The sequence below is a fragment of the Macrotis lagotis genome, chromosome 5, assembly GCF_037893015.1.
Source record: "Macrotis lagotis isolate mMagLag1 chromosome 5, bilby.v1.9.chrom.fasta, whole genome shotgun sequence".
NCBI classification, from domain to species: Eukaryota; Metazoa; Chordata; class Mammalia; order Peramelemorphia; family Peramelidae; genus Macrotis; species Macrotis lagotis.
In genome coordinates this window covers 129,291,882-129,311,242 of record NC_133662.1, presented here as the reverse complement: position 1 = coordinate 129,311,242, position 19,361 = coordinate 129,291,882, and the positions used below count along the sequence as shown (strand labels likewise).

Here is a 19,361-nt window from a genome sequence, read left to right as displayed (position 1 = left end):
TTGAATTTTTGAGTCTGGGGACAAATTTTTTTTTAACAATATTGTAAGATGTGAAAAATTGAAGTGAAAATGACCATTTAGAAAGCATGAGAAGTTTCGTCATTTTAAAAAATATTTTTAATGGTTTGTGGAGTATCATGTTGCTCTAGAATAAGAAGACCTGGGTTCAAATACTAATAGTCTGGCATTAACTATCTGTATGACCCCAGGATTCTTAACTTCCCAAGGTTCAATTACATTTTACTTGTAAAGAGGGAGTTACATCAAATTATTTCTGAGGTCCCACTCAGCATTCAAATCTGTATCATACTACTCAAATTGCTATGTAACCTTATTGATTATATAGTCTTCTATAAATTCATTATAGTGAGTTTACCCAGAATGCTTCATTCTTAATTATGTATATATATATATATATATATGTATATATATATATATATATACATATATATATATATATAGTTTTTTCAAAACAATGGGGTTAAATGACTTGCCTACAATCACACAGCTAGGTAATTATTAAGTATCTGTAGTTGTATTTGACCTCAGGTCCTCCTCACTCCAAGGCCAGTACTTTATCCACTGCACCACCTAGCTTCCCTACATTCTTTTCTTTTTTTCCCCTTATATTCTTTTGACACCACAAAGAAAACAATGGAGAACAAGAGCTACCTATCAGTTATTATTTGTTTCCATTGAACCATTTTAAATTCAAAGAGATCTTTTTTCAGCTGTTACACTCTGCGGTAGGACAATTAATGAGTTTGTGGATAAGAAAACAAAGTGTGGAATAAAGAAAATTCTTTATTTTTAAAAGCTTGAACCATTTGTCAAGGACTTGTATTCATTTATATGATAAATTTAGTAGCTGACAGCAATATTAAAGTAAGTCAGTCATCAGTACGTATAATTAAGGCCAGAATTTAGAACAAAAGCTTTAGGGTGCAAGATAATAGCTCTATAAGCTTCATTGAGCTTTTCTTTGCCTTTGTCCATAAGTGACTTTGAATGGCATTCAAAAGTACTAGAGATTGGGAGTTCTAGGAGGAGGAACCTCAACCCAGTTGGGTAGAATTCTTAAAAGAAGGATGTGGTTTGGCAATAGAGATGTAACCCAAATGTAAGATTTCACATATATAGAATTAAATTTCATCCTATTAAGATTTATCCCATTATTCTAGAATATCAAGATCTTTCCTGCGCTCATATTATATCATGCAGCTCTGAATCGTCTACAAATGCAATATGCATGCAATTTCTTCCTTTATTCAAATCATTGATTTGAATACATATCAAACATCATGAAGTCAAGCACAGACCCCTAGGACACATCACTGATGCATCAAACTATTGATAACTTCATGATACATCTGACTAATCATACAGTTCTGAATCCATATATTTATACTGTCATTTACACCAAATGGAAACAAATTCAAATATAAAAATACATTCCAGCAGGGTTCATGTTGATTTAGGGACCACAAATTTACATTTACCAAGTCTCTTTGCATTTTTATTTATTTTGTTACAAATTTCCCAATTACATTTTAATCTAAGTTGGGCAATACTTGGGAGTTTTGTGGGCTACACGTGGCCCATGGTTCTCCTGTTTGACATCTCTAATTTAGATAAGATTATCTGTCTAAATTTTCTTCATGAAGAGGATGAAAGACTTAGCCAAATACTTTAATTAAATAATAAAAACAATATAAACTATCATTTTTATAGTATTTGAAGTTTGGCAAAGCACTAAAAATTTTACCTAATTTTATCCTCACAACAATCCTGGGATAGTAGATGTCATTATTTTACACATGAAGAAGCTGAGACATCCATGTTAAGTGACTTGCCCAGGGATACACATTTAGGTTCTGAGGCCAGATTTAAACTCAGGTATTTCTGACTCCATATGAAGTGCCATCTTACTGTCTCAATAAATAAATCTACTCTTGTAGATTCTTTTTTTTTTTTTTGGATGTTTTTTGCAAGGCAGTGGTGTTAAGTGGTTTGCCCAAGACCACACGGCTAGGTAATTGTTAAGTGACTGAGGCTGGATTTGAACTCATGTACTCCTGGCTCCAGGGCCAGTGCTCTATCCACTGCACCACCTAGCCACCCCTACTCTTGATGGTTCCCTGTCAGTTTTTCTATTATCACCACTTTGTTTTCTAGATATTCACAATTTCATAAACCATACCTCCAAGAATTTTGCTAGGAATTAAAGTCATGCTCACCATCTTGTAGTTTAAAGAATTTTTTCCTCTTTATTTTTTCAAACATCTAGGAAACATTTGCCTATCTATAGTCCTATTATACTTCTCACATTCCTTATGACATTTTAAATATGGCACAAAAAGTACTTATGACAGTTCCTTAAGCAACCAATGATGTCATTCATGTGGGCCTAACCTCCTCTAGAAGAAAATCTCTGTTTACCCTGATTATCGGCATCCTTTCTTCTGTTCTTTTCTCCATGGGTTAATATTCCTGAAAGAAAAAATAGCAACAACATAAGAATTTGTTCAGATTTTCCTTCTCCCTTTCTTAGTCATCCCAATTTCATTTATCTAAGTAGAAGTTATAGATTTTTTTGTTGATCCTCCCCCATTCTCAATATATCTTTAAAAAAAAAGAAAGACTTCCTCTCTTTAGCTTTCACTACTAGAGTACCACTGCATTAATGAGGCATGACAAACGATTTACTTTTATAATTTTGTAAATTTAGTATAGAGCAAGGATCCTTCTATGGTTAACGAGAGATATTTAGGACACAGCCTTGAAGACTGTTCTTAGGACCCTGATATCTGAAGGATATACTTCTTTCCCAACTGTTATTCTCTATATTTTGTGGTCTTCCAGGGGCCTATACAATTTAGTACATCTTCCTTAGACCCCATAACATGTGAACCTGTATTGTATGTGGGTATATATAGATAGGAACTCCAAGAAGAGTTAATAGGAGAGAAATGTTAAGAATTGAACATACATGTTAGGCTATTGGTATAATTGTAAATTGGATTAAGGATTCTGTAAAATAATTTGGAATTATATTAGAAATGTCATTAAACTTTACCCTTTTAGTTTTTAGCCCAGATATCTTACAGCAGGGTACTTGAAAGAGGTGATAGTGGGGGTGGCTAGGTGACGCAGTGGATAAAGCACCGGCCCTGGAGTCAGAAGTCCCTGGGTTCAAATCGGGCCTCAGACACTTAATAAATTACCTAGCTGTGTGGCCTTGGGAAAGTCACTTAATGCCATTTGCCTTGCAAAAAATAAAACAAACAAACAAAAAGAAATAGGTGATAGCAATGATTTTGTACCCACTAAGTTTGTAGATAAATGGTTAGTATATAGATATTCTAAATGATATTGAAAAGTCCAGATGAACAAGGAAAAAAATTGCTTGAAAGCAGAGAATCCTGGAAGTCTCCTGGATAATCAATTTGGTTGAGTGAAGCAAATCAAATAGAATGTGGATCAATGCATCTTAGTAGTTGGAAATATTTGATCAATGCAAAATTTATAGAAGCTTCCTTAATGAAACAGATGTTATCACTGTTTATATTCCAGAATTGTGAATTACCTAAAGCAAGTGGGTTTTCCTCATTTGTATGACTCCCTGAAATGTTTCTGTGAGTGCTATTTCTTCTCCATAGATACTGGGTGAATCAGTGAGAATCATATTTATTTGCTTTTTTATTTTTTCAATTATTCATGTTCTTTCTATAATATATTAGCACTGCTATGCTATTATAATTTGTTTTGCCTAAAGAGTATTTGTTTTAAATCTACTCATGTCATTATTGTTAGTGGCTAGTTTCATATAAATGGAAACACAAATGTGTGCTTAAAAAGTACAGTAGTGAGTAGAGGAAGTAAATTCCCTCACAACAGTGTTATTCTTAGATTCAGAGAAAGTTTGAATATAAGCAGGTGATAGTAACTCTTTTCTGGAAATCTCGATTTGCAAATATGAGATTAAGTTGGAGTAAAAAATCCTAGAGTTAATAATTTTCCATATACACTTGGGATTGGTATGAGGTGCTATGCTGAGTGGTCACCTCACACAATCATAACATGCAGAATGACTTCAATAATGTTAAAAAAAGGATACAAAACAATGCCAATTGTTGCATAATTATAATATCCATCCTGTCCTTGGGAAAAGAGAAGAGGAAATATGCCATATGATTTTAATCAGAAAAGTGAGGAAATATTGGTACTTATTCTTACATATCCTATCAGAAATGATCACTGTATAACTGATGTCATTTTACTGTTATTCTTTATAATAAGGAAATAAGAGGTGCAATAGGAGGGATCATGTTTAGTATATCAGCATTAAAAATGTAATTTGGTAAAAGTTGTCAAATGTTAAAATATGAACACATGTGGTTGTCCACATATGAAAATAATTATTCTGATTCACCAACAGTAGACTTTGGACTTTGAATATTTTATACATCTGAGGGTTTATTTTAATAAACTCCTTTTAGCATCAATATCCAAGTTTTTTGGTTTTATTTAATAGTTGTATTCATATATAGTGGCCAATTTAGTTGGATGTTATCAATTTGTTACTTTTTATCTAAATATGTAGATTAAAAATAAATGAGAGGTAGGTAGACAGATAGAAAGTATTTGTTAAATGCTTTCTCTATACCAATTATTGGGTTAAATTCTAGAAATTCAAATGTAAGCCAGCACAACAGATCCTACTCTCAAGGAACTTATATACTAAAGGAACAAAATAACATGTACAGGATAGGTAGATATGAAGATGTCTAGGAAATGGAATGGAGACCTGGTTCTGGGCAAGAAAAAATGAAAGCTCTTTTCATCTGTAAGATCACTGTCATTTGTTTTATTTACCTAGGTTTTAGTAACATAGGGGGAAAGAGATAAGAATGATGACCAGAGTGAAAGAAGTATGGATATTACCAGAAGGTGACTTTATCAATGTGGAATGGTGAAAGGGCACTGGATTTGGAATCAGGAAGTCTTGAATTAAAGTCCAGTCTCAAACCCTCACATTTTCTTACTCAGGCAAATCATTTAACCTTTTGTCTTCATCTTCAAAATGAGGAGATTGAATTCAATCATCTTCATAATCCCTTAGGTTAAGATTCATGTTCCTTTGATCCTATATTATTTCCCTATTAAAATATGATCTTGGGGGCGGCTAGGTGGTGTAGTGGATAAAGCACCGGCCCTGGAGTCAGGAGTACCTGGGTTCAAATCTGGTCTCAGACACTTAATAATTACCTAGCTGTGTGGCCTTGAGCAAGCCACTTAACCCCATTGCCTTGCAAAAAAAATATGATCTCTTAGAATAGGGAATATCTTGCTTTTCTATGTATATATGTTGTTTTTAGTATGTTGTTTTTGTAAAGTAAGGAATTATTAAATGCTTTTTCATCCATCCACCCAACAATCCATTCATCCATTAATCCTCTTTCTAAAGAAAGTATAGTATGGTATAGTAAATAACCCTTTTAAAAATCTTCCCTTTTTCTAATTCTCAGGATTTCTACTCAAAATTCCCTAATAAATCAAAATAATCTATTTGTACTCTGACTCTTTGATTTTCACTGAGCAAATACAAGTTTCATGTTGCTTTAAGAAATACCTATATCACTATTTTTCCCATTTCTCTATTATTTATTGTTTTTCCACTCTTCTACTTCTTACAGAAGCTTCAAAAGAAAAAGATGGGAAGACTGCTTCAGGCTTGAAAGAAAAAGGTAAAAATCTTAAATTCAATTTAAATTCACTAACCAACTAATAAGTGCATTGTACATTAGCCAGATCTTTTATGGGTCTAAAATGGCCATGTTTCATTCAATTAGCTTATAGAAAATATATTACTGTTATTGTTGCTTTGTCTCACTACCTTTCATATTCTTTCCCCTCCTCCACTAGCCATCCCTCCATCTCATTTCCTTCATCCCATAACAAAAGAGCCATAACCCCCTAAAAATATAATATTCTGAGTAAATGGAAGAAAGAGGCAATGCAGATATGTATGCAGCATGATATAAAGCTGTAACAGAAGAAACACTCCTGGTTTCTATTCTGAGCCTAGCCATTAATTATCTGTGAGACATTGGTCACTTCATTTCTCTAGGACTCTGTGTTCTAAACTGCAGGACAAGAGAGTTGTGCTGATGATCACTAAGGTTTTTTTTCCCATTTCTATTTTTTTTCTGTTTCAAATCCTCTAAAATTAGGAAGATATTTCTATCAATATTTCATGAAGGAATTTTATAAAACAGAATGTATTCAATTAATCTTTAACTGTCACACTCTTGTGTTAAGTATTTACCTCTATGCAGTATTCTAAGTGTAGTTATTACTTTGTCAAGGACACTAGTTATAATTTTGCTTGATAGTTTTGCAATTTAACCTGAGCAACACAATTTCAAGATATCCACCCTTTACTATATCCTACATATGTAAATTCTCATTTCCTCAATTCATTCCTAATACTTAAAAATTCTTACTACCTCTGCCCTGATCTTAGAGTTCTGCTACCTGTAAGATTCTTTCTATTTATAAGAACATATTACTTTATAAAATCTAGTCCTAACCTAATTCTGTCTCTCACTCATTACTTAAAACTTCTCTGAGCTTTTTTTAAGGCTTGTGCACTAACAAACAATATATTAATTTTTCCACACCTATTTCTGTGATAATAACTGCATTCATATTGTCCCCTCAACTAGGGTAATCTATTCTCACTGTTCTATTTAAATTTTCCTTGTTTTTTTACAGTGTAGATAAAGTCCTACTTCCTCTTTGAAGTTTTTCCTTATTATTCTGGTTCTTATTTATCTCTCTTCTCTGTGCCTGGCTTCTAACAACAAAACTGATTTTATTTCATTACTCACTATTAACTCATTCTGAGCTTCAGCTTTCAGAACACTCTGTTTAAAATGCCATACCATACCTCTATTACCTCTCTTGATCCTATCTTTTGTAAATATAAATGTATCCAAGAGGTTTTCTGTGCATCCACATTGTCCTTTTAAGTGAAATCTCCCTTTTTTCTCCTTATCCAAATTATTTTACTTCTAGCCTTCACAATTTCATTTTAAAGAAATTTCCCCCTCACTTTTAGGCTAACTTTCCTTGTAGAATCTTAATCCATAAGGTCATATATTTAGAAAAAACTAAGTTGTATCTCACGCTATTAGACTTTCAAAATTCTACACTGTATACCCTCAATTTGTGGAGTGCAGATTTCAAGATTTTCAGAAATAGGTGAGGTAAGATCAATGGCCTAAGATCTTTATTTAACAGTCAGCCTAGGAAGGATGAAATTAATCCATCAATAATAAAAAATCTGAATGCAAAAAGAAATTATTCTGCAAATAAGAGAAAGGATATTCTCTAAAAAGACTAAGGGAGGTAGATACATAGGGGAGGCTATGAACCATTTGTTTTTTTAATGTGAGTAAAATTAGGGAGTAGTGGGGAATATGATAAGAAAGAACCCTATGACATAGCCTATTACAAATATTAACTTGGAGTAGTTAATTCAAAGATTCTCATCATATTCATCTCAGCTTTAATTTTTCTTAATTGATAGGCATCAAGTCCAGTCATTTCTCTCATTGTATCTTCCACTTTTTGAAAGATGAAATTTTCATTAGGTCAGTTCAAGAAATTATTATGGTTTTGCAGATAGATTTACAACAAAAGCTTAGATGATTAAAAACATTGCTACTATATTATGCCTCTGTACTGTACCTGTAATCTTTCCTGTACTTATCATCTATTTCCTCTTTATATTTGGGGTGGCATGTAATAAAATCTGATGACAATATTACTCCATTTCCTACCCCTAGTCATTAATCCAATTTTCTCCACCATGTTTTTTCCCCAAAATTTTTTCACTTGCATATATATATATACATATATATACTTAGTATATTTTTATAAATACTCAATATATCAATATATATAATAATCAGCATATTGATTATCATATAATCATTAATGTTATTCTCTATACCATGTTTTTTCCCAGAATTTCCCCACTTGAATATATATATATATGTATGTATAATATATATATATATATGTATATATGTACTTTTTTTTAAGATTTTTCAAGGCAATGGGGTTAAGTGGCTTGCCCAAGGCCACACAGCTAGGTAATTATTAAGTGTCTGAGGCCGGATTTGAACTCAGGTACTCCTGACTCCAAGGCTAGTGCTCTATCCACTGCACCACCTAGCTGCCCCTATACCCTTAATATATAATAACTCCTTATAATTAAGCATTTAACTTATTTTGTTTACCTGGGAAGTCAAATTTGCTTCTTTGGGTTAGGCTAATCAATTCTTTTATTGTCCATATATTATTCATTAGTATATAAACTTCTGAAATATGTTTTTTATTACTACTTATTTTTTTAAAAAAATGTTTATTATGAATTTATATGCCACTCCACTACTTTTTGCATTATAGCTACACTATATAGTTTCTCCTCATTGGAACATAGAGGAGATCCCCTCCTCTATGTTAGGATTACAGCTTTCATTTCAGTACTTTTGAACTCTATTAAAATCAGACAGCATTTGCTGATATTCATTTAATTATTAAAAAATAAATATAATAGCAACTAAATATATATAGTAATTATATATAGTAATAATAAATATATTGTAATAACTAAAAGACCTTTGATTTTTTCTTTTTATAAAATTCATATATATATATATATATACACACACATACTTGTGTATGACTTCTAAAGTCTTTTATGGTCCTAAATCTAAGATTCTCTTTTGCAATATTCAATAGGCAAGCATATTTATTTTTGCCAACTCTTTTAAAACATAATCTTCATAGCAAAAAATCCAATTTTTGTTATTATACTATTGTCTATAAATTTAAAAGAAAAATCTGCACCCAAATAAATTCCTTTCTCAATATTTACATCCCCCAAAATACCTTTTTCTTCTAAAGTTCTTACAATCAGTTATTTCCAATGATATAAATTGTGCCCATAAGATCTTTATTTTCTTGTCCAACATTTCATAATTTTCAACATGACTTTCTATATTTCTTCTGTTTTTATCATTTATATGGGGAATCTAGATGGCACACTGGATAGAGCACTAAACCAGGAGTTAGGAAGACCTGAGTTAAAATTTGACCTCAGTCACTTACTAGCTCTTTGACCCTGGGCAAATTACTTAACCCTCCTTGCCTCAATTCCTCCTCTGTAAAATGAACTTAAGAAGCAAATGGAAAAAAAAAACCTCTCTAATATCTTTGCCAAGAAAACCCAAATTAAGGCATGGAGAGTTAGGCACAAGTGAAATGATATATTATCATATATGGAAACATGTCTCTCCAGAAGTGAATAATTGTCATCAGTTTGGGGAGTTCTCATCATATACTGGTTACATGCCATAGAAAGATCACAGAACTTTCTTCTGTTAATTTTGTGAACCACTTGTCTTGTTCTGCTATGAATCTATTATTGCCTCTTGTGATTATTAGCTTCTTTTGGCTGTCATGCTACTCTCCTGTAGAGTTTATAGATGAATATACCTCAAAATAATTTCATAGAAATAGTTCTCTAGGCATATCTGACAACATTTTGTATTTGTTGTGCAGTTTTTATTTTTATTTATAATATTATGTATATAATAATTTTAAATGTATATACTTATTTGTGTATAATATTGGCCATCTCTAGGATGAATGGGGAATAAAAGGAAAAAAATGTACTGATAATTTTGCTGTATATTTGAAAGAAATAGCAAGTTATATATAGTAGATTTGCAGATTCATGTGCAATCATCTTTTTTTATTGTGGTATGATTTTGATATGCTTGTTTTATATTCCATAAATTAGGATAAAATATTTTTGTTAAAAAAGAAAGCATATAGATAAAGAACTCTAAATTAGAACGATGATTGCTTCTTCACAAAAAAAAATTTAAATTGTGATACAGTGGTAGGAAATAGAATTGTACTAATGAACTTCATCTATCTGGGCATTTGCTATGTGGTCTACTAAAATCTCATAAAATTGTCTTTCGAAAATGTCATCTTTCATAAAATAGAGGAAGCAACAAGAGTCTAAATGTATCCTATTCTGAAGATAAGAAAAACTTCCTAGTGAAGTGGAAATGAGAGGAAGCTTAGCAGAAGATGACTACACTATCTCAGCAAAAAGGAAATGTGAGATGTTCAAATCTAGTTCTATTCCAAATGTTCAAATGAACTGTTTGTGCCCAACTTGTGGTAGACTCTTCCAAGCTATATTAGACTCATCAGCCAGAGTTGAACACACCTGACCCCATCATCATGATTTCATTGACCTTTTTCAAGTATGAAGGACAAACAACAACCAAAGGATTGATCTTGGCAAAAAGAAGGATGAGTTCTTTAGTAACAACTAAAAGCCATTTGATTATTTTTCTCTTTATAAAATCTTTATTAGATCTGAGCACACATCAAGGTCCCCCTTGATGCAAACATGAAAATGAAACTAGCAACATTTTATATATATTTTCTATTGCAAATGAAATCTTGATTCAATTCACTGAGAGGTGTCAAGAAAATAAAATCCCCTACTTCAGACTCCAAGATTTATTGATTATTTGCTTAGAATATTCTAATATAGGTGGATCACAACTCATAAATACATATTTTAATTCAACTTGCTGGAAGCTCAGGCTGTTTCCTTGTCAAGTGAAAACAAAGAAAGTCTATGAAATAAATAAGATATATCCCACAAAGTTTGTTTTGAAAGCAATTGATTTGGTAGAACAAAATATAATCCCGACGAGTCCTCTTAAACCAGGTAATGCAAATGTCAAAATTATACAAGATTCTGTAATAGATTCAACTAGAAGCAGCTTCATTACATAATTTCTAGAGAATTGGTATCAAATACAATGTAACATTGAAAGCTATGTACTCATCCAAGAACGCTAGAGCTACAAAAATGTTCTACCCAGAGTACAAACAAAAGAAAATTTCTTTTTTGAAGGTTTTCCACTGTTCTTATTTAGAGGTGATATTACTTTAATTAAATCAAATTGCCAAATTCTACAAAGTCTGCACATTTAAATACATAAAAATGCAAGAACCATAACTAAAACCATTCTCCCAACAAAAAGCAAAGTAAACGAAAATTAATTTTGCTCAGATTATGACATAAAGACACAGAGGTTGCCACCAAAATAAATTTTATAAACATATGTATACACACATATATACATGCTCACATAAAACACCTTGACTGACACAGTATATGGATAATAAACTTGGTTCAATGATGGAAAAAGGAAGTGGAAATTGAGTTGGATAACATTTTCAAATATTCATACTGTTCATAATTTTGGAAAACTCCTTGCGCTAAGGCAGAGTAGTCAAGCAACTGAACCAGGACACTAAATGTGGAGGGTGCTGATGATATTTGAAATGTTTCAAATAAAGAACAAAGTTCAGCATGAAGTTAGCAAAACACATTATTATTTAAAATAGGAAGGTCCCTTCCCAGATTTGTCCTGAGCTGAAGCACCTACTCAAACTATAGCCTACCCAGAAGTATCCTCATCCAGTGTTCCAGTTTTTCTGTTCACCAATCTGTAGGCTCACATCTGCTCCTACTGAAGACAGATTTAGAGATTTCTGGTGATGCAGTTAGTATTGATTGTCCAGGGCATAAAAATGTCTAGATTATAGCTTTAATGGTATTATTTAAAATTTTATTTTATGTAAAATTTTTTTTGGTTTTTCATCACCTTTATTTCTGAATATCTTAATCTCCATTCTCTACCCAGAGAGCCATTTATCTCTTATAGCAAAGAACAAGAATGTAGGGAATTTCAAAATAGCTTTCATTCATTTCATATGTGTAATTAACCTTTATTCAAAAAAATCAAAGGGATGTTATAATTTTGGAATATTTCAAAAGTCACAAAATATGCCTTTTAAAAAATTTTGGAGATTGTTTTTAAAAGTCCCTGGCCATCATTCTATGTTCTGAAATTGAATGAAGGAGTTTTGTTTGCTAAAATTCTATTTATTTCTGCCATCATCTATGAAGATTTTCTACTGAATTTCCTTGTATTTCTCTTATTGGTAGTACTTGTATTGAGAAGTAAAAAACTACTAACTACTAATATATAACTCTTTTGGAATCCACTTATATAATACCACTGAAATTCGTGCCAGAATAATTGGCTACAATTTTCAAATACAAATACATAAATGTAATTTTATATCTTAAGACACATTCTCTTATTGTCAGCTCTAGCCAATAATTATTTAAGCATTTGAAAAAAAATTTATTATGTCAGCATTATAGCAATCTCTTTCTCTGGAAAGACAGGGACAGTAAAGGACAAAAACTTAAAAGTTACCAGCAACCATCATCTATTCTCAGCACTGTTGCTGTAACTCTTGCCTGATTAGTATCTACCAACACTATCTACATGATTATACATTATACTTATTGCCTAAGTTGAGGGCTGAGGATTTAATCTCTTATTAAGTATACATAGCATAAAAGAATTTTTGCAGTGACCTACCTATCACATAATCTTTTGTATTCATATTTCTGATACAGTAGAGTGAATAATCTCTATATTAAAAGTTTTGTTAGGACTCCTTTCTAGAATAAAAGGTAAAAGACCTAGAGAAATAAATATCCACTTTCCAGTTTACCATGAAAAAGAAAGTGTTCTTTGAAGCAATAAAATAAAAAAGTTCAAGGTAAAAAAGAAGCAAATGATCTGTTCAGATTGACAAGCACATAAATGAAAATGCATTTATTAAAATCTTAGTGTAGCTAGTTGACTCAGTGAATTGTATGCTGAATCTGGAGTCTTCATTTCAAATGTGACCTAACAACTTAGCTGTGTGATAATGGGCTTAACCCTGTTTTCCTCAGTTTCTTCATCTGCAAAGTAAACTAGAATAAGAAATGACAAACCAGTCCAGGTTTTCAAAGAAAACCATGACTGCAAAAAACAGAGTTGGACATGTCTGAAACACAAAAAGTGCCTAATGGCTACCAGGCTCCTAACATAAACAGAAAAAAATGAGACAATTTCAGTTACTAATCCCATTGTTTTTTAATTTTACTTTTATTTTCTCTCAAGAAGAATGTTCTTGGTGCCAGGTATGGGGAAGGAAATAGTTAATGGTAAGATTAAAACCTAAGCATGGAGAGGGTAAGCGATCACTTTAGTGCCCTCGATGAGCTCAGGCCATCAGGTCTTGATGAACTCTAATCTGTGAACTCTAATCTTCTAAAACAATTAGTGAATATGAGCAGTGAACCACTGACATTAATCTTTGAAAAAGATTGTAAAAAGAAATGCACTTTGGAACTGAAGAAGTGAAAGTATATAGAGTTTCAGAAAATGATAATAGTTTAATCTTTAAACTATACTTTGGGAGCATTACCTGGATTTCTGTCAAAATAGAGGAATATTTTGTAGATATCCAGGAAAAACTGGAAGTATATGTTTACTGTTGTGTTGCTTACATTTTAATTAATGACTTGGACAAACCTAGAAATGAAATGCTTATAAAATTTGTCATTAATGAAATCTTTGAGGGTAATTAAAATATTCCTCATTTTTTCCCTCACCCCACCTATCCTATTAATTGTCATTTTTGTTTCTACAATATCTCTTGTATTGAACAACTTCTGATACAGGAACAACTCCCTCTTAATATAGGTCTTTATTTCCTCTCACCTGAACTTCACTGGATCTTTATTGAGACAGTACCTACTAACCAAGGATGTCTTCCAAGGCTCTAGTCTGAGCTCTCTTTTCTTCTTTCTCTATGACATCTCAATTGGTGATCTCATCAGCAGAAAAATGGATTCTATTATTTCTTCTTAGATGATTCATGGATTTATTTATTCATTCCTGCTATGTTTCCATTCTTGGCAAGTAGTAGTTAGTTTGTCAGTCAGCAAATATTTTTAAGTGCTTACTATGTTGTATATTGTGCTAAGCTTTAGAGATGCAAATATGATGGGGATGCAGATTCATATGACGGGGATGTAGATTCATAAAAGAGAAAGAAAGTTCTACCCTCAAGGAATTTAAAATCCAAAGGAGAAAATCAAAATACAAAAGGGAACTTTAAAAAGTGGGAAGAAGTTCCCAGTGAGTGGGAAGGATGGAAAAGTCTCAAGACATCCAAAAGTGTACAGAGAAGGAATTAAAGGAATTTAAGAACTGAAGAGATGGTGATCCTTGGACCCATTCTTAAATAGAAATTTTGAAGTTCATGACTCTCCTTCCATTCAAACATGCATGTTAGTTGGCTTGCCTTGAACTACTGCAATGGCTTCCTAATAGCTCTTTCTGCCTCAAGTTCTTTCTATCTCTAATAAATTCCCCTGCAAAGTTGCTAAAGTGACTTTCTGAAAGAGGTATAACATGATACCCTCCTATTCAATGGATTCTAGAGGTTTCCTATTGCCTCTGGGATTGAATATTCACTTTTGGAATTTGCAATAATGTGGTCACAAGCTACCTTTATAACCTTAGTATATATTACCCTCTTTTTTGCAAGCTAAAACCTAGCAAATCCATCCTTGCTTCTCACATATAATGTTCAACAATTTTCCATCTCTATGCTTTTGCACAGGCTAATTAAACATGCCTGGAATTTATTCTCTCTTTCAATTCCCTAGAATTCATTGATTATTTCTTGCCAACTGCCAGTGCCTTAAAAACTGAAAGTACTTTATATTTATTTTGTTTATATAATTTGTATATGTTTCTTTATGTATATATTGGGGTCAGAAATTTTTTTCATTTTTAGCTTTGTGTTCCCAGTACGTAGTCCAATCACTGAACTAACATATTATAATACATTCATTATTTTTACATACCATGAAAATACAAAATATTCAAGAATCACTTTTAAAAATCCGCATTTTATTTTTGTCTCCTTATAATAAAATACTTTAAAAAGTTTTAATTTACATTTATTTCTTTTGCTATCTCCTTAAATCAGTTTATATATATATATGTATATATATTTCTGAAATTTCTGAAGTTTCAATGTCTAATAAATGTTCATTTTTTCCCCAGAACCTATTAAAGGGAAAGAAATAAAGGCTACCACATCCCTAAAAGATAAAGGTAATTATGAATAGTGAATGGTAAAACCAAATTTATTTTTCTAAATACATAACCAAATTCTTCACTAAGATGTTTTATCATTTCCTGTTTACTCTCTGAAAACCTTAGCCTTTTTTGTGTCCTTATATGCTCTTTTAAAAAGAAAGATTTTTATTTATTTCATTTTACAATTGTTCCCTGACTCTTGCTTCCCTCCCTCCCACCCCCACAGAAGAAAGTGTTTTAGTCTTTACATTGTTTCCATGGTATACACTGATATAAATTGAATGTGATGAGAGAGAAATTATATCCTTAAGAAAGAAAAATAAAGTATAAGAGATAGCAAAATTGCATAATAAAATAATGTTTCTTTTTCCTAAATTAAAGGTAATAGTTTTTGGTCTTTGTTCAAACTCCACAATTATTTCTCTTGATACAGATGGTATTCTTCATCATAGATAGTCCAAAACTGTCCCTGATTGTTGCAATGATGGAATGAGCAAGTCTTTCAAGGTTGATCCTCACCCCCATGTTGCTGTTAGGATGTACAATGTTTTTCTGGTCCTGCTCATCTTGCTCAGCATCAGTTCATGCGAATCCTTCCAGGCTTCCCTGACTTCCCATTCCTCCTGGTTCCTAATAGAACAATGGTGTTCCATGACATACATACATACATACATATAGATAGATAGATAGATAGATAGATAGATAGATAGATAGATAGATGTGTGTGTGTGTGTGTGTGTGTGTGTGTGTGTGTTAAGCCATTCTCCAATTGAAGGACATTCACTTAGTTTTCAATTCTTTGCCACCACATACCGGGCTGTTATGAATACTTTTGTACTAGTGATGTTTTTACCCTTTTTCATCATCTCTTCAGGGTATAGACCCAGTGGTGGAATTACTAGATCAAAGTGTATGCACATTTTTGGTTGACCATTGGGCATAATTCCATATTGTTCTCCAGAAAGGTTGGTTGAATTCACAGCTCCACCAACAATGTATTAGTGTCCCAGATTTCCCACATCCCTTCCAACATTGAGCATTGTCCTTTCTGGTCATATTGGCCAGTCTGACATGTATAAGATCGTACCTCAGAGATGCTTTAATTTGAATGTTTCTAATAAGTAGTGATTTAGATCTATAAGATGATTGATCATTTTGATTTCCTCATGCCTTTGTATATCCTTTGACCATTTGTTAATTGGGGAGTGGCTTGTTTTTTTTTAATTTGACTCAGTTCTCTATATATTTTAGAAAGGAATCCTATGTCAGAAATACTAGTTGAAAAAGTTGTTTCCCAAGTAAATATATTTCTTTTGATCCTGGTAACAGTGCTTTTGTCTATGCAAAAGTTTTTTAATTTAATGTAATCAAAATTATCTAGTTTGTTTTTAATGATGTTTTCCATCTCTTCTTTGGTCATAAAATGCTTCCCTTTCCATATATCTGACAGGCAAACTATTCCTTGATCTCCTATTTTGCTTATAATATTATTTTTTATGTATAAATCCTGTATAAATTTGTATCTTATCTTGGAATAGGGTAGTGAGGTGTTGGTCTAATCCAAGTTTCTGCCATACCAACTTCCAATTTTCCCAACAGGTTTTATTGAAGAGAGAGTTTTTATCCCAATAGCTGGACTCTTTGGGTTTATCAAACAGCAGATTACTGTAACCATTTCCTGCTATTACACCTAATCTGTTCCACTGATCCACCACTCTATTTCTTAGCCAATGCCAGACAGTTTTGATGGTTGATGCTTTATAATATAATTTTAGATCTGGTGAAGCTAAGTCACCTTCTTTTGCAATTTTTCCATTGAATTCCTGGAAATTGTTGTTTCTCCATATGAATTTACTGACAGTTTTTTCTAATTCATTGAAGTAATTTTTTTGGAATTTTGATTGGTAAGGAATTTAAACAAGTAATTTAATTTTGGTAGAATTGTTATTTTTTTATTATAATAGCTTGGCTTATCCATGAGCAATTGATATTTTCCCACTTATTTAAATCTGATTTTATTTGTGTGAGAAGTGTTTTGTAAGTGTTTTCAAAAAGTTTCTGAGTCTGCCTTAACAGGTAGACTCCCATATTGTCTGAAGTGACTTTGAATGGGATTTCTCTTTCTAACTCTTTCTCCTGTATCTTGCTAGTCATATATAAAAATGCTGAGGATTTATGAGGGTTTATTTTATATCCTATGACTTTGCTAAAGATGCTAATTATTTCTAGTAGTTTTTTATTAATTTTTTGTATTCTCTAGGCATACCACCATGTCATCTGCAAGGAGTGAGAGTTTTGTCTCTTCCTTTACAATTCTAATTCCTTTAATTTCTTTGCTTTTATTGCTGAAGCTAACATTTCTAATACAATATTGAATAGTAGTGGTGATAATGGGCATCCTTGTTTCACCCCTGATTTTATTGGGAATGCCTCTAGCCTATCCCCATTGCATATGATGCTTGTTGATGGTTTCAGATAGTTACTGCTTATTATTCTAAGGAACAATCCATTTATTCCTACACTCTCTAGTGTTCTAGTAGGAATGGGTGCTGTATTTTGTCAAAAGCTTTTTCAGCATCTATTGATATAATCATATAATTTCTTATAGGTCTGTTGTTCATATAATTAATTATACTGTTTTCCTAATATTGAACCAACCTTACATTCCTTGGATAAATCTTACTTGGTCATAATGCATTATCCTAGTGATAACTTGTAAATGTTTTGATAAGATTTTATTTAAGGTTTTTGCATCTATATTCATCAGGGAGATAGGTCTATAATTTTCTTTCTCTGTTTTAACTCTTCCTGGTTTAGATATCAGCACCATATTGGTGTCATAGGAATAGTTAGGCAGAGTTCCATCTTCACCTATTTTTCCAAAGAGTTTATATAGAATTGGAACCAATTGTTCCTTAAATCTTGGATAGAATTCACTGGCCCTGGAGATTTTTTCTTAGGGAGTTCAATAATGTCTTGTTGAATTTCTTTTTCTGAGATAGGACTGTTTAAGCATTTAATTTACTCGTCATTTAACCAGGGCAACTTATATTTTTGTAAATATTCATCCATTTCACCAAGATTGTCAAATTTATTGGCATAGAGTTGGGCAAAATAACTCTTAATTATTACTTTAATTTGCTCCTCCTTGGTGGTGAGTTCACCTTTTTCATTTATGATGCTAGCAATTTGGTTTTCTTCTTTCTTTTGTTTAAATCAAATTGACCAATTTTATTAATTTTTTTCATAAAACCAACTCTTGGTTTTATTTATTAGTTCAATTAGTTTCTTGCTTTTGATTTTATTAATTTCTCCTTTAATTTTTAGAATTTTTAATTTGGCATTTATTTGGGGGGTTTTAATTTATTCTTTCTCTAATTTTTTCAGTTGCATATTTAGTTCATTGATTTCCTCTTTCTCTTATTTATTCATGTAAGCATTTAAAGATATAATATATCCCCTGACAGCCACTTTGAGTGTATCCCATATGTTTTGTTATGTTGTTTCATTATTGCCATTATCTTGGATAAAATAATAATTCTTTCTATTTGATGTTTGATCCACTTATTATTCAAAATGAGGTTATTTAGTTTCCAGTTAGTCTTGCGTCTGCATCTCCCTGGTCCAGTATTGCATATGATTTTTCTTGCATTATGATATGAGAAAGATATATTCAATATTTATGCCTTTCTGCAATTGAGCATTAGGTTTTTATGCCCTAGTATATGGTCAATTTTTGTGTAAGTGCAATGTACTACAGAAAATGTATATTCCTTTCTATCACCATTCAGTTTCCTCCATAAGTCTATCATATCTAGATTTTATAACAATCTATTTCCCTCCTTAAGATCCTTCTTGTTTATTTTATGATTAGATTTATCTAAATCTGATAGCAGGCAGTTGATGTCTCCCACTAGTACAGTTTTGCTTTCTATGTCTTCTTGTAGCTCTTTCAATTTTTCCTCTAAGAATTTGGATGCTATACCATTGGGTGTTCCTTATATGCTTTTATGCAACTTAACCGGAGTAGAATTTATATATATATTCATATTGTATGCTGAAACAAAAAACACTAAAAAGAAGACAAATACAATTTTTCCCTCAACTTAGATTCAAGATTTCTTTGAAATATTGCCTCTTCTATGACTACAGAGGATCAAGAATCTTTTTCATATGATTGTGAAGCCAATAGGTATGCTATCCTATGTCATAGTTGTTTTAATTTGC

At 31.9% G+C, this 19,361-nt stretch overlaps 1 protein-coding gene across 1 annotated transcript in view; it reads left to right on the top strand.

Annotated features, from left to right (window-relative positions):
* The window catches only part of LOC141489371 (uncharacterized), a 794,154-nt gene that overhangs the window by 274,994 nt on the left and 499,799 nt on the right, over positions 1-19,361 (top strand). The window contains exons 18-19 of the mRNA XM_074190035.1: positions 5,697-5,747; positions 15,099-15,149. Of these exons, the coding sequence (XP_074046136.1) occupies positions 5,697-5,747; positions 15,099-15,149 (102 nt within the window). The remainder of the gene's footprint in view (positions 1-5,696; positions 5,748-15,098; positions 15,150-19,361) is intronic.